General features: G+C 34.7%; 1 protein-coding gene across 2 annotated transcripts in view; it reads left to right on the top strand.

The window, feature by feature from the left end:
* The window catches only part of Dcc (DCC netrin 1 receptor), a 1,150,309-nt gene that overhangs the window by 958,717 nt on the left and 174,490 nt on the right, over nucleotides 1–17,102 (top strand). For both annotated transcript variants that reach the window (XM_036204806.1, XM_036204805.1), the window contains exon 14: nucleotides 200–310. In XM_036204806.1, coding sequence (XP_036060699.1) covers nucleotides 200–310 — 111 coding nt within the window. The remainder of the gene's footprint in view (nucleotides 1–199; nucleotides 311–17,102) is intronic.

The following is a 17,102-nucleotide window of genomic DNA, read 5'->3' as shown; positions in this document are numbered from 1 at the left end:
ATTTATAATTTATGAAATATAATTTCAATTAGTGCTATGCTATTTCTCCTCTTATAATCAAAATAACAATAATTACCAAAACAATCACAATATTTAAAACATGTCAATTATTATCATAAATCTTCTAAAGCTTTGGAAACCCAGCTGGAAATTCTTGTTGTTCAGTAACATTTTGTTTCTGGTGCAAATTCTTTCACAGGATTGGAGAAAGGAAGTCAGTACAGTTTCCAAGTATCAGCCATGACTGTCAATGGCACTGGACCACCTTCCAACTGGTACACAGCTGAGACTCCAGAGAATGACCTAGATGGTAAGACCTTGGTTTTCTAGTTCTTGGTAACCCCAGCTTATTGGTCCTGTGGGAAAGCACATCTACTCCATTTCTAAGAATGTTTGTTTTACCTCTATCTTCAGATGCACAACTAAACAAGTACCATTTGTGAAGAGTCTTAATAAGGTTTCTAAACAGTATAGTTGCATTGATTGTACATTCATTACTGTGCTCATGCATTTTGTATAATTTGAATAGCTTTCTGTTACAGTGTTTTTAACTACTGACCTTAATTGCTTTCTTCACAAGAATTGCTATACTTTCTGACAGTAATCACAATATGTGTCATACCTCTGACCATTTAAAAATGCTTCTTCAAAATGCAAATAAGTATTTTTGACTTGTTTCTAATAGCATTTATATTGACACTATCTGTTGTGCTAAAGAAAACTTACTTAATTTGCTTAATTGAAACTTACCTTGATACATTATGAGTTAAGACATTAGGGTTTGTATAAAATGTGTGTAACCATAAATTAAATACAAGCAGAGCATAGAAATCACAGATGAGAAATGTTCTTAATATAAAAGCACCATGGCTGAATGGAAAAATTAAGAAAACTGAGTAAAAGGAATAAAAAATAGAGGCTACTAAGTAAATAATGTGCAATGATAAATTCCTAGTTCTTAAGTTTGAAGGTGAAATTATCTGAGGAAAAATAAAGGACAAAAATCTGTACTGCTTCCCCTCTCCTTCTTTTTCCTTTTCTGATCCATTTGCAATATTAGTCTATTATTCCCAATATGTAAGATGAATTGCTAAACAGCCTTATAAATGAAATAACCAGAGCCACATATTGGGGTGAATTCTGAAAGATCAGAAAAACAGAACAAGCCACAGCTAACCTCACCTTGCCAATTCCTCAGCTGATCTTGTTTTCTCCAACTAGAAAGTTCTGTGTCCTCATCCAAATGGATCTCAGCTGAACTGCTGCTAAAAACCTAAAATCTTAAAAAGGCTCTAGTTTCTGCTCCTCACAGCTTATGTACCTTTCTGCTTCCTGCTATCACTCCTTGGGATTAAAGGTGTGTGTCACTATGCCTGGCTGTTTCCAGTGTGGCCTTGAACTCACAGAGATCTGGATGGATCTCTACCTTTCAAATGATATGACTAAAGGTGTGTGTGCCACCATTTTCTGGCCTGTATGTCTGTCTAGTGGCTGTTCTGTTCTCTGACCCCAGATAAGTTTACTAGGATGCACATTATATTGGGGGACACAATACCACTACACCAATATACTGAAATATTTCCACCAACATACTTGCATTCTTTTTTTTTTTTTTTAATTTTCTTTCCCCTCAGTATTTTCAATCTTATCTTTGCAGAAGAAGTCATTTTTACTCATAATTGTACAGATTTGGCTTAATGAAACCAATTGTGATATCAATAAAACAATGAGCAGATAATGTTTCCACAATGGTGATGATCACTGTCCTGTGGTTCTATGGCTATTGTATTAGTTGCCTTTCTCATTACCTTGACCAAACAGCCAGCAAGAAGCAATTTAAGGGAGGAAGGGCTTGTTCTGCCTTCCAGTTCTAAGAGGTCATCCCTGGTAGAAAGGATGGCATGAGAACAGGTTTAGAAGAGCAAGTCACATTGCAACAACAGGCAGGCTGCAGAGGGTGAATAGGATGAGGACTCCGGGCCAGCCCTTGCCACTAAATTCCTCCAGCAAGGCTCTTTGACCTAAAGCTCCTACAGTCTTGCCAAACAGCTGAGAATCAAGACAAATGAGCTTTTGGGTGTCATTTCACCTACCAAGCAAAATATCCATCCAAAGAGTGATTTATAAAAACATGTTTTATGACAAGCATGGTGTGCTGTTCTGAGGAGCAGATGCTGTGGGGGAAAAGGCTTTTTTTTAATGTTCAAAATGTAACAGAGACATTAAAAGCTAAATTGTAGAAAATGATTATTATGGAGTACATCCGGTTGAATTTTCATACTATCCTATAAGCCATGAGAGAATAGATAGAAGAATGAGGAAAAAAAAAGACTGAAGTGTTTCATGTTGATGACTGAGTATGATCACAGCCTTTGAGAGGATAACACAGGAAGAGAATGGCTAGTTTGAGGCTAGCCTAGTCGACAGATGGAGACAATTCATCAAAAATCACACACACACACACACACACACACACACACACACACACACACAAATAAAGCCAGTACATGAAAACTAATTATAATTTCCTATAAAGTTGGAATTAATAACAGTGTAAGGAGCAAAGAGTAAATGAATGCAGGGCTTACTTTAGCATAGGCGGTATACTATTATATTACAGCACTGATTTTTTTAATCAAAACTGAAACACATGATTAAATTTGTACACAAATTGGTTCTAATTCTGACAAGACCAAATTTTGACCAGATTTTGAATCTTTAACTATTAATATTTCCTTTAAATCAGTAACTCATTTATACTAAACATATTGCTAATTTTAAAGGAGTTTACAATTAAAATTTCATTTTTGAAAGATCGCACAAAGGCATAAAAAATGCACTTGATTAACACTAACATAGATTTGGCCAAAACTAGAGGTTTGCATAAAAATAACTATATTAAAATATTGACTTGGGTTATATAATTGACACAAAGTCCAATTTTTACAAGGTTCCATATGTCATTAATAGATCAGAGAATATTTGTTAATAATTTATGTATACACTGTAGGTTTTTCCTTTCAGGCAAAACAATAAAGTCTTTTTTAAAATAAAATAAATAAACAATAATACACTTTTTTAAAAAGCAGAAATAGAGGAATGGCTAACCATTAAGAGAGTATGCTGCTCTTCCAGAGAATCCATGACCCAGCACCCACACTGGCATCCTCACAATCACCTGTAACTGTACCTCTCAGGTTTATGCAATACCTCTGGCATTAGTGGGTATATACATTCAGGGACACATAACTATTCACAGACACATCAGTTAAAAATGTTTGTTTTTTGAGACAGGGTTTCTTTGTGTAGCTTTGCGTCTTTCCTGGATCTCGCTCGGTAGACCAGATTGGCCTCAAACTCACAAAGATCTGCCTGCCTCTGCCTCGCGAGTGCTGGGATTAAAGGCGTGCGCCACCACCAGCTAAAATAATAAAGTTTTTTAGAAAGAAAAAGAAAGCATTATAGAGAGACTAGGAAGGGCTACAGAGTATCACTTTGTATGGAAGAAAATCTCTCAGATTAGGACAACTATAGTCCAGACTATAAGAAAATAAGGGGCAAGTATGTGAGCACATCAGTCAACAGTCTTCCTGCCACAGAGGAGTTCTGAAACCCCAGAACTGGAGCTCCACTAGTGAAGAGATCAATGAAATTGGGCTTATGATTGCTACTATCTGTTTTATTTCAATAATTATAAGCTATTAACACCATTTTTCTATTTTACATCAGGAATAATGTTCAAATTTTTGTGCTGTTTCTTTTTAATACTGTCATCCATTTCCATGAAGTAAATAATACTAGCTGTACTTCAAAGAAACATAACAACATAAAATCACTCACTAAAGTGATCAAGTCAGCTAAGAACCAATAGCTAGAACTCAAGGTCTGCTTCTGTGAATCCATTCCTAGTGCCCAGTGCAAAGCCTCCACTGACCCCACAGCTGTGGATGGAGGTAGAAATTTATGAACAGCTGCAGTGATTCAAGGCAAACGATTCTAAGAAGTGAGATCAGATCATTTGCCCAAACCTAGAGGCTATATCTCTTACTGGAAGGAGTGAAAATAAATGGAGCAGAGGTCCAGGGGGTCCTATAAAATATCCAGAATGGAAAGGACTCTGCACTTGACTTATGTGCTCTTTCTCTGACTCTGAGTGAATCAAATACCAAGTGGACCCAGCAAAGAAAATCACAGCTTCTTGGTTGGAACACAACCTTCCCTCCATTACATGTTTTCTTTTTCATACTTGAGTCTTCTATGTATAATTCACTTCCATCTCTGTTATGGTCAATAACCTGAATGTAGTTCTCATGAGGAGAGCCATATCAAAAGCTTACGCTTATTGAGATTTTCCACAATCTGTTTGTCTCTCCTCTTCATGTAGTATTTCTCCTTACATTTTCCTTATTTCACTATTGATGCAAGTATTAGGAAATGTAATAAAGAAGCTCTAGCAGGTTGAATCATGAGGAATGCAAGCAAGAATTTGGTATGAATAGCTCTACCAATGCGTAGATAATGGTTGCACTGATTGGAAACTATCTCATTAAAATAAGGAGTACTAGAAGCAGGTATTTTAAGAAAGGGATGTTTTGACAAATATGATTAAACAGAAAAGCTCTCAAATATTCTTTTAAAAGCATTCATTTAATATATTACTGCAATCATTACTGGTTCTGAAAAATTTATGCTCATTTATACAAATGAAGTTACTCTTTTGGAAGGTTTATTTATTTTTATTTTCTTTGAGAGTTTGCCAACATATATGGCATATATGTGTGTAGCATGTGTGTGCCTGATGCCTGTGGTCACTGTTGGAGGGCATCAGATGCCCAGAGAGAAGAGTCACAGAGGAGGTGTGATTCCATATCAGTGGTGGGAACAAAAGCAGAGTCCTCTGCACAATTATAACGTTCTTGTAACCACTTAGGTATCTCTAGCTCCATGAATGTTACTCTTTTACCGGTTATTTACCTTAACATGGTTCAATTTTGCATACATTTCATTCTTCTATAATTTCATCTTGATGGTAATTGCTGAAACAATTCTTGTCCCTTCTTACAATACAGGTTAGTAATGTGAATACAGAGAATAAATAAAAAAGGATGCTGGTGGAGCAGATACTTCTCGACACAGTGATGTTATAGCATATGATATCAGATCATTTGAAGCATCACAGAAACTAAGAAATTTCAGAGAATTTAGCTATAAAAAATAAGGCAAATTTTACTTTATGTAACAATGCTTCATTCACTGTAAGAAATTAGGAGGGTTGTTCTAAATGCATTCTTATTTTATTGATTCATGATGATTCTTATTAAGTCCTAAAATATATTTGAACTTATTTCCTTTTGATTTTCTTTTCACTGCAACATTCACATATAAAATGGGAATAATTGCATTAATGAATGGACCAACTTTATAGTTACTACAATAGTACTGAGAAAACAATCAAACACACGCATACACACATACATCCTCTCATGTGCACACATACATTATTTTATAAACATTTAAGTTAAATAAACCTTCTTTAAATGTTTATCTCATTTTGACTAATTCATGTAAATGTTTAAATTAGAAAATCACATGAAAATGACTTCTAAGCAAGCTTTCAGAGCTGATGTTGGGAGCTTTGGGTGGAAATCATTCCTAAGAAATAACCACATAGAAATGCTTCGATCTTCCCTAAATTATTGATAAGGGAAAAACAATCATTTTGAAAAACATGTAAAATGGAAAGTATTGTTTTCCACAGTGAAAGAAATCTGTACTGGTACAGGCTTGGGATATTAGCGTTCCTGGCAAATATCTGCTATGTAGTCATCTCCCTTCCCAAGTGTCCTAGTGACCCTCAGAGAGATGTGTTCATGACCATGGCTCTGAACCTTGAGTCCACTAAACAGAGGTAGTACTATTTGCTGACTTTTTAGCCTCCTCTTCTTCCTTTCTTGGACTCTGGTGCTTCTCTTTCTTTCTCTAATTGGCTTAATCTGTGTGAAAAATGAACAGTAACTTTGAGAGCCACTGGAATCCTCATGGATTGTCCTTTAAATTAGGACATTTTGTTAAAGTAATTATAAATCCAAACTTCACTGTTTGTTCAAAGTTCCCTGACAATCACATTGCTATTACTGGTAGCTGGTAAATTTTGAAATATTTCTTTTGTACCTCAGATATTCAACTTAAAAAATACCAAGATCACCAGAATTCAATCCAAACTTCTTGTATACATGCCTTACATAACAAAATGAGGAAATGTTTTATGAAGTTCAGGAGGTATCCTTCAGGAACCAAACCTAGAAATCTGTTTATCCTGTCTTTATAAAGGGCAGAAACAGGTGGAAATTGACAGATAATCATGGACCCTATTTAGTTAATAAGGTTCTTCTTATATGAGAGCAGCAAGAATTCACTAGTGAGGGAATATGCCAGAAGATGAGGATTGAAATAAGCAATGCCCCAACCAAGGGAAGATACAACTTTTAGATTCACAGCCATAGTCAACAGTTGATACATGTACAATACAACCCATATACCTAAGACTCAGGAATATCCTGAAAGAGGGAGCAGAAAGATTCTGTATATAATAGGAAAGTTACACCCATGAAACCTAACAATATGGGTGCCCAAGAAAGACAAGACCACTTGACATGTCCATGTAAATGGGGAAATTTTCAAAGGCTCACACAGGTACCATAGTCATTTAGAGTTGTAGATACAAAATATAGAGAACAGAATGAATAGTCTCATTTCCCAAAATTTATCAGATTATCTTTCTAACACCCTGAATTCATATCCTCTAAATCCTGTTTACACATAAGTTTGTTAGATAGTTGCATAATCAATATAATGAATAAATAATCATGTATATGAATATATGTTAAGCCTGTTCTTCAAACTTAGCATTTAATTGTTTTCTTTTTTAAATAATTTAAAGACTACCAATTTACTTCAAATCCTGATTATACTAAAAATTCCATCAAATACCTCCATTACTTCACAAATAATGTTTGGGAATCAGAGCTTAGTGCAGGATGGCACATAGCATATGAGTTTATCACTCTTCTCATCAGCCATGATCCCTTTCTTCGGTTCTGACATATAGGCGAAATGGGATTTTTTGTCCTTTAGACTTTTCTAACATCTGTTTTTATCTAATTATTATGGTGGTACTATTTAAATTTTTATGTTCAGTTCTACTTTCTGTTTTTTTTCATAATCTTAAATTGTTTATATACATGGCAATATATTCATAGAATTTAATGCATGTCTCAAAACTAAAAAAAAAACAAAACAAAAACAAAACAAAAAAAAAAAAAAACTATAGGAAATTATAAAGAGTATTTTCCCAACATAATTGAAATATGCACAAAAGTGCATGCAGAGATCCTCAGCCAGGAGCCCAGGTCGAGAAAGAGGAGGGTCTACAAGAGCATGAATTGTTGAATCCAAGATTGCAAAAAGCACAGGGACAAATAGCCAAATGAATGGAAGCACATGAATTATGAACCAAAGGCTGTGGAGCCCCCAGCTGGATCAGGCCCTCTGGATAAGTGAAACAATTGAATAGCTTGATCTGTTTGGGAGGCACCCAGTCTGTGGGACCAGGATCTATCCTTAGTGCATGAGCTGGCTGTTTGAAACCTTGGGCTTACACAGGGACACTTTGCTCAGCCTGGAAGGAGGTGACAGGACCTGCCTGTACTGAATCCACCAGGTTTAAATGAATCCCCAGGGGTGCCTTGATCCTGGAGGACATGGGAATGGAGGGGAGTGGTTGGGGGTAGGTGGGGGTGGGCACGGGAAGGGGGAGGACAGGGGAACCCATGGCTGATGTATAAAATTTAAAACGCATAATAATAAAGAAAAAAAATTTAAAAAAATTAGAATCACATTTTTTATCTTTCAAGTCATGAAAAACTGTTTACTACATGGCTATTAAGAATTGGATTTTAAGTTTTGAGTTCATACTAAACATGTCTGAATGGTGTTACTAAACTAATAATCCATACCAAAATGATACCCAATAAGTTTTTAAATAGAAAACATACTTGCAAAGAATATATTGCTCCAAGTAAAATGTAGGTTGACTCTCAAAAGAAATTTTTATGACTTGACAAAGAGGCAAACAGTTTAATGTTTGCTTTTCTGTAGTAGGGATACTTAATGATGCTTATAGATTGATTTTCATTTTGACAAATGCCAAAGATGTATTTGCTTAGTATTAGTTTAGTTTATAAAAGTTAAAGCATGTGTCATTACAACATAAATGCATCTAAGTAAATAATTCTAAGTTAGGGTAAGGAGTGGGGTTTGCATTGATAGCAAAAGCATATTTTCCCCTTGGAAATTACTTCTATTTCCATGTGGTACTTGATGTGAGAGGAAATATGCAAGTAATATGTCAAGAAATGGAATTTTTCCATGGATTTTTGGTAGGAGTAATTTATGATAGTAAGTTGATTCTTGACAGGTATGTTTAGAAAATCAGGCCTCAGCTGCTGTTATAGTACAATTTAAGATCGGAGACTCTTACTATAATTCAAGTAGAGTTCATTTTGTACAAGGATTGGAGTAAGGAAAGCCAAAACTAATTTTTTTTTGAAATTGAAAGTCTGCTTCAGTTCTTGGCCAAGTGGCTATTCAGAATCACAGAGCAACAGTCCATAAAGGAAAACAGAGATTATTTAGAGTTGGAAAATGTCCAAATTCCCAAGTACATGAGTCCTGTTCCTAGCCATAGCAAGCTTTAATTTGTTCATAGAATGTTTGTTGTCCTTATGAATTGCTTTGATGAAATGATCAATTACTATGTAATACACACACACACACACACACAGAGAGAGAAAGTGAGAGAGAGAGAGAGAGAGTCAGAGAGAGAGAGAGACAGAGAGAGAGTCAGAGAGAGAGAGAGAAGGAGTATGGATTCCTATTCATTAATTTTGAGCCCTGCTTCAATTATTGTATAATCATGAAAGAGTAATTTAACCTCTCCAAAATTTAAGTCTAGTCATATAAGGAAGTTATAACAATTGAATGTATCTCAAAGTCACACTAGAGATTGACTATAAAAGCAACTGAGTACTTGACATGTGCTGTTGTTATTGGTTTTAACATATTAGACCCCAGCCTTTGCCTATAGTTCATTTGAGATAACAAAATATTACTACTGTTTCTTACGATGCATTTGTTTGTTCATGATGATAAAGTCCTGTTTGCATAAAGAAAGCAAGGATAGTCACCTCTGATACAAATGGGGACATATTTCTAAATTTGTTAAGATCCCACACATCTTGTCTCTGTGTGTGTTACTTATATAATAATATTTAATATTAAAGAGAAAAATTGTAAAACAGTCATTGATTATTTTAAAAATTCATGTTAATAGGAGGATAAGCAGCCTATAATGTGTATTGTTTTGGTAAGAAACTAAGAGCAAGTGTTAGGCTAAATTATGTCTTTAAAATCAAAAGAGGTTGGCAGAGGTTACAACTATTTCAAGTATTAAAATGTAAAGATTTCAATAGAAAAATTGAAACAATTTTTTAAAAAAACCATACCATTTCCACTTCTAAAAGTATTACTATTTTTAGAAAAACAATGATTGAATATTTGGAAATTTCAAGAAAATACATTAAAACAATTTGAAATAGTTAGAAAATTTTATAAACCAGTAGGTATCTTATATGTAAATACAAAAGGTGATTTCCCCTTAAGTAGCAATGATATCATTACCTAATTATATTAATCATTAAAAAGAAGGAAACAATACTTAAACTAAAATATGATCTTTACAGCTAAATTTAACAAGATACGGATGTATGTGTTTAAAGAAAAATATTACATTTTTATAAAAATATAAAATGCGATGAGAAAACAGAATATACATATATGTGTATATACACACACACACACACACACACACACATATATATATATATATATATATATATATATATACATACATATGTATATGCAAAGAGAGAGAGAAAATATTCATTCATGGATGACTATGTGAGCACTATGTAAATCAATGATTAATACAATTCCAGTCACAGTCAACTTTATATGGAAGAATAAATGTAAAATAATTCTAAGAAAGTTACAAAAATATAATTAACATTTGCTATAAAATCTGATCAAAAATCAATACAGTGATATCCAGCATAGGAATACATAATTAAATCAGTGTAACAGACAATAAAAGACAGGCATTTTTCTTACTTTTTGAGGACAAAACATAAAATCATGTCAGCACCTTAGTCACAAGGTGTTTCACTGAATGTTACTGGGACCATGACCAGTATTTTTCATAGGCCATGCAATGTTTTATTTCCCTGTAATATTAGTTAAGTGAAGTTGACTCTGCTGATAGGATAAAAGTTGAATGGGTGACCAGATCATTCATTGCATAGTTCACAATAGAAAGACAATGGTAGTCAAGAGAACTTACTATAGTTTCTGTCTTTTGAGACATCAAGATAGAATAGTGCAGCTTAAATTAGCTGTGAGTTGACCATATTACTGTTACTGATTTTTTGTTTGTTTGCTTGTTTTTGTTTTGCTTTGTTTCATTTTTTAATACCAGTTGTATTTTCTGTTTCAAAAATAAACAAAAACTGGTCATTGTATTCTCTGCCTTGAGACTACATCTAGGAACCACTCCCCAAACATAAAGCCCCAGCCTGTTGCTCTCATCTTCACCTCCATTTTGCTTTTTTCAATATCCTTTCAATAGCCATGACCTGCATTCTTGCCTTCTCCATCCCGTCAGTTACATTCATACCACCCCATTTCCTTTTAGCCTGTTGTCATTTGTCACCTGAAAGCAACTTCACACCTCTTCCTTTGACACTGCTTGGTCTTCCAATGCTCTCTAGACATTGCAGTGTTGCCAAACTGATTGCTCATAACAAGACACGATGTTATCATTATTTTATTGTTCAAACTCATCTTCATTTGTGCTCATCATTTCCAGTCTGATGATCAACTATCTAATCTTGTACTCAACTTCCTCTCCAGCTGCATTTCCTCAGCTACAGATGTCTCAAGCTTCTGGAGTTCATGCACTGTCTGCCCACAAGGTTTAGGGAGTACATTTTTTGAATCAACTTGTCCATCTTCTGCACACTTTTAGGTGCATAGTCTCTAGGTCAAACTCCTCTCCCTAGACTAATACCAAGGATCATGCTTTGTCTTGAACTTCTCGGTGTCTTACCCATTCCATGTTACACAGGAGATGGACAAGTGACTGCATCAATACAGCTGGGAAAGCATGTGGACTGTAAACAGGACACAGATTGCCTCTTCATATCTACTGTTATTTTCAGAAAGTATTAGTTACAGCTTGATGTAAACATTCTTTTGTTTGTTACACTTTTCTAAAACATAGGACTGCATCACTTTTCTCTCCTGTTCTGAATTAAAAACAAAGCCCTGGAAATAGATATGTTGATTCATAGCTCGCACACTTCATGTTGCCTAAAATGTAGCCCAATACCAAATCATAAACTTACATGATGCATCATGAGCTTTTTGTTTCTTTGAAAATATATGCCAAAAGTTAAGACACAGCTGCTTGTTGTTTGAAAAGTATCTTGATTTAGAATTTTAAAGATACAGCGGTATATCTCCAAATCACAAATTTGTATACCCTTTTAGTAGAACATTTAATGTATTTAGCATACTATTTGATAAAGACTGGGGCCTTCTCACACATGTAGTTGTTTAAAAGGAATGTTATTCTTACAAATCTTTATTCATTTTTTTTCTTAGTGTTAGAAACCATGTAGGTTTTTCTTAGGCTCCTTCTTACAATAATACCTAAATTTTACTAATACAAATTATGTGTGTGCTATACTTACTATTTTCATGAACACCATCTCATTTAACATTTTATGCATTATACACTGATATTCCATAAATATGATAGTAGTTCTCTCAATATTTCTACTTTCCAACAATCATTATGAGTGAGGTAGCCCATTCCATAAAGATAAATGCCTATTTTTCTCTCACTTACAGGTGTTTAATTTGTATCCTTTCTTTCTTTCTTTTCTTTTCTATTTTGTTTTTGTTTTTTGAGACAGGGTTTCTCTGTGTGCTTTGAACCTGTCCTGGAACTCACTCTTTAGCCCAGGCTGGCCTTGAACTCATAGAGATTCACCTGCTTCTGCCTCCCGAGTGCTGGGATTAAAGGCATGCGTCACCACCACCCTGCTTAATTTGTATCTTTAGATATGTGATTGTGTTCCTCATTTGGAATACCCACAGAGATTAGAAACTGATCCTGACTATGATGGATCAACATGAGTATATTTTAAGAAGAGGGCAATTTTTCTGTTTGTTGATGGGATGGCAGCTAAAGGAATGTAGTGTTTCCCAAATATGGCATAGCGGGTAACAGTGCATTTTGTGGCATGTAACTTTTAAAAGCTATTAAAGCATCAAAGCTAAGAAAATGATAGGAATTAATTATTAAGAAATCTATACGGTAGAGTTCAAAGGTAGAGAAACAAGATTTATGGTGGAAGTGGCCTAAGGAGACAATGTCTCTCTGTGGAACAAAGTCCTGCCAAGTGGGCATGAACACCTTGGAATGTATTAATCATGCAGAAGTCATAACGTGGCTAAATCGATTGCCTTTTGGAATTTGCTGTATTAAACTATAGCCTATCAAGGACTGTAACAAATTCTACCAAAAATGAACCCCAAAGTGCAGTATACTAAATGGAGAACAAATGAGTATTTTTCCAAAGTACCAACTTCTTGACCCTACTTGGCAGTGCTATATACAGCAGATCATTTTCATTAAAAAAGTGCCAGGAGAGACAAATCTTTCTGATTACTAGGAAGGGAAAAAACAGCATCAATAACTGTATTTTCATCTGATTTCATTTCTACATTATTCTCTTTCTCCTTTAAAATTCTTATCTTGTGGAGACAGTTATAGAAAATTGTGGTAATTTTATATATAATGACAGTTGTGTTTAACACTACAGAAAATACAGACTCAATACCCATATGTTGGCACATTATGTGCCAGGAACTGTTCTAGAAGCATGAGTTTGAGAATTTATAAAGGGGAATGAGATAAAAAGCAATGGAATAATTACATTAAATTGTTAGCATAAAATGTAATAAATCCTACAGGAAAAAGTAAAAGAGCAATAATTTGTGGAAGGCTGGCTCTCCTGGTTAAGTTAGTACCCGGACAAATGTGTTCTTCACAGCTGTAAGCACACCATGGTCCTGAGTACTCAGCTGGCCTTTCGTGCTGTTGGGGCTCCTCTTTATTCTTTATTGCATTAAAAAGTGTTACTCTGTGTGCATACCTCAAGGATTTTTCATCATTATTAAAAGGGAAGTGTAAATACATGCTGCTTTTCTGCATTGAGATATGTAATGGGCTTTTTATCAATCAGTTAAGATCACAAGGCCAGAAGGGAGGCATCTTTCATGGCAGTGTTAGAACCAGACACTCTGATCAATAATATATAGCCTCCTCATCATAATAACTGGGCCAGGAAATGGTCCATAATCCAGAACAGCAAACTCAGCCTCACTTACTTACTTCTGAATATAAAACAGAAATAGAAAGTTCCCTTTTATTCTTCAAAATGAGATTTCATACATATGACTTTATGGGATATTAATATGTATCTGTTGTGTTTAAGTACAGCCAAGTATCAGCGTGAATCAGAAAGTTGGGATGACTTGATTAAAGGGGAGTGATTTTTTCAAAAGATGGCAGAGGCAAAGACCACAAATGACCTGAAATTTTCTGATATTACAGTGTGGGGTGGAAATTTTCAGGGTCAGATTTTGAACACAGTAATAAAATGATCCTGGTTGCATTTTTATTAGTTTTTCACATATGTTATACATATATATTTAAACACTTTTTGAAATACCATCAATATCCTACTGGCTTCCTTCTGTGTATGTTTGCTTGTGCATGTGTGTGTTTATATTTGTATATGTATAAATGTGTTTCTAAGTATGATCTTTCACCGCAAACCAGCCTTACATGTATAATTGCTTCCCTGCTCCCTCCACACACTTGACTTACAGACATTCAAATTTAACACAATTTAAAACCATGTGTTTCCCTTCATCTCAACAGATCTGCCCTGCATTGCTTAAACTAAAATCCTCCATCACATTCGCTCAGACAAGTGTTAAAGCCTTTTGTTTGTCTCTGTTCTCTGTGCTCCTTCCCCAATGTTACCTTAAGTTTAATGAAGCAATCCATTAAAAATAGCAATCCAAATGAAATTAGGACACAGTTTATGTGCCACATCCTTGCCAGGAAACACCATTCAACACCTTCTTGGCTTGCTTAATGTAGAGCATTATCTGGGTCTCTCTATCACTTTTAGTCTCCTTCACCTCCTTCCATTCCCATTTTGGTTATACTAAGGATGTGTGTGTGTGTGTGTGTGTGTGTGTGTGTGTGTGTGTGTGTGTGCATGCGCACACTCATGCCATGGCATACCTGTGCTGGTCAGAGGACAGCTTGTGAGAGTTGGTATTTTCCTTCCACCACACAGGTTCTGGATATGAAACTCATGTAATCAGGCTTGGCAACAAATGTAGTTATTTTAACTGAGCCGTCTTCCTCACCAATCTCAATTGTGCAAACATAGACATAGTATAAAACTCACCATAACTGTTCTTCACTATGTGGCTTGGCTGTGTTGAGGATAATGACTTTCTTATACAAATATCACCATCGTCCATCTCCATGTTGCCTACTTAACAAGCTGAGTGCTAAAGCAATTAAACAATAACTCATTTATTTCTTACCTCCCTGGCAATTAATATTCTACTTTGTGGCTCTTTGAATTTGAGTATTCCAATTCATATAAATGGAATGAAATCTATTCCTTGGTGGCTGTATAATTTAACTTAATATTCACTAAATTCATGTTTGCGTGTTCAAAAGTCTTTTCTCTCTTAAGGTAGAAGGATAGTCTGTTGATTTTGTCACATTGTTTTTACACTTTCATCCATTGATTGACACATGGGTTATTTCTACTCTTGGTCAATTGTAATCAATGTAAATATTGCTGCTATGAACAATGGTATGTGAATATTTTACTTACAGTTTTGCAATGCATATGTGTATATGAATATGCATATGTATAGTCATTTTTAGAAAATAATTATGTAATCATGTCTAATTCCATTAATTTTCTGGGAGAAATTTCCATTGAAGAAATACTAACATTCTTACTAGCTAACTCATTTTAATTTTCTATCTAACCCTCCATGCTTCAGGTTTCTTTGGTTTCTACAAATATCAAACACATTCCTTAGCAGCTCTTTGTAGCAGTTGCTTATATTGTTGTACATTTCGCAAACTTGCAAGACTTCATTAACACTCACTTTAGACTGCAAGAGGAAATGTCCTTTGTATATCACTTACTGAACTGTTAGAAAAGCATTTAGCAAGTTCTTCTGATTTCCTTTTAATTCTGTTTATTTAACTTTGTATTTCTTCCACTAACACACTATCTACACTATAATTGGCCTATTAGGGATGTTGTGTAATGACTGAAATGTCACAATTGTTAATTTTATAAACATTATTCATTAGTGGAAACCTATAATAATTACTCAAAGATAACATATGCATTATAGAAATAAATTCTGTCACATCCTCATGAATGGCACCAGACTTCCATATCAGGTGTAGGTAGAGAACTGAGTCAACATTAATTTCAATATTTCAGGTATCGTGAGCTTTCTTTGGTTTCAGATTATCTCAATAATTATTCTGGTAACTTTTTTATGTTTTATATATGCAGTCACTTTCCTAGAGATAATTGTAAAATCTTTCAAGTACTCCTGAGGAGCAAATTCAAAAATTGGATCCCTAAGAAGTGGTGCTTATGTCACATAATTTCTATTGAGAAATCATTGAACTCATATTTTACAGTTCACTTTAGTAATAAATGTTTTTTTATAACCTATAAGGTCAAATATATGAATGAAAGTTCATTCTGAAGAATTATAGGGAAATTGTCATATTAAGAAGTGAGTAGGTGGGTATGAATTGGCTCTTACGAATTATGGACAATTCACTGTCCTAGTTATTATGATTAGGAGGCCATATATTATGGATCAGGTTTCCTAGTTCTAACATTTCCTTTATATATGCTTTTCTTCTATCCCTGTGATCGTAACTGATTGGCAAAATCCTCCAAACACCTAGATTGAGAAACAATCTAGTTAGGACTCCGGCTCATTTAGAGATACAGTCTCAAAAGAAAACTGGAGCAGTGATCAAGAATAAGTCTCATGCCACGCAGGGGTGGCACACACCTTTAATCCCAGCACTCGGGAGGCAGAGCCAGGAGGATCTCTGTGAGTTAGAGGCCACCCTAGGCTACCAAGTGAGTTCCAGGAAAGGGGAAAAGCTACACAGAGAAACCCTGTGTTGACAACCCCCCCAAAAAAAGTCTCAAATAGGCATCTGACCTCCATTTCACTCACACACACACACATACATACACATACACACATACACACACACACACACACACACACACACACACACCACAGACATGTAAACATACACACACACAACATAAATGCAGAAAGTGTTAATAACATTCAGTAGTTTTCTTGAAATAAAATTAGGCATATTGTTTTGTTTTAATTGTTATTTCAAAACTTAAAATACGTTGAACAGAATGTAGTATGGAGCATATCACATCTCAATGACAGTTGCAATACAGCACCAAAAGAGTTGTCAAATATTAATCCATCTATTTTTATCTATTTTACTACTTTACTTACAGAAATACTTCACAAATTGTGTGTTTCTGCTATAAAGGTTTATATCCACATTTTGAGACATAATTTTTAATGATGCCTTTGCATACTATATAACAGTCTTATTTATGGAAGACAAATAATAGTCTGTCCCCTCTTACTCACGGAAGAAAATCTTTAGTACAATGAAAACAACTTTAGAAAATTCTGTTGATGTGACATCTTTAGTCTCTTTTGGGATGGTTTTTATATGGTACCTATTGCCATAATTTTTAAGAGCATTCTTCACTTTACCACATACACTGCACCATCAAGTG

The sequence above is a fragment of the Onychomys torridus genome, chromosome 13 (genome assembly GCF_903995425.1).
Source record: "Onychomys torridus chromosome 13, mOncTor1.1, whole genome shotgun sequence".
NCBI classification, from domain to species: domain Eukaryota; kingdom Metazoa; phylum Chordata; class Mammalia; order Rodentia; family Cricetidae; genus Onychomys; species Onychomys torridus.
Note: the sequence above shows the minus strand (reverse complement) of the source record. Positions and strands in the feature narration are given on the sequence as shown.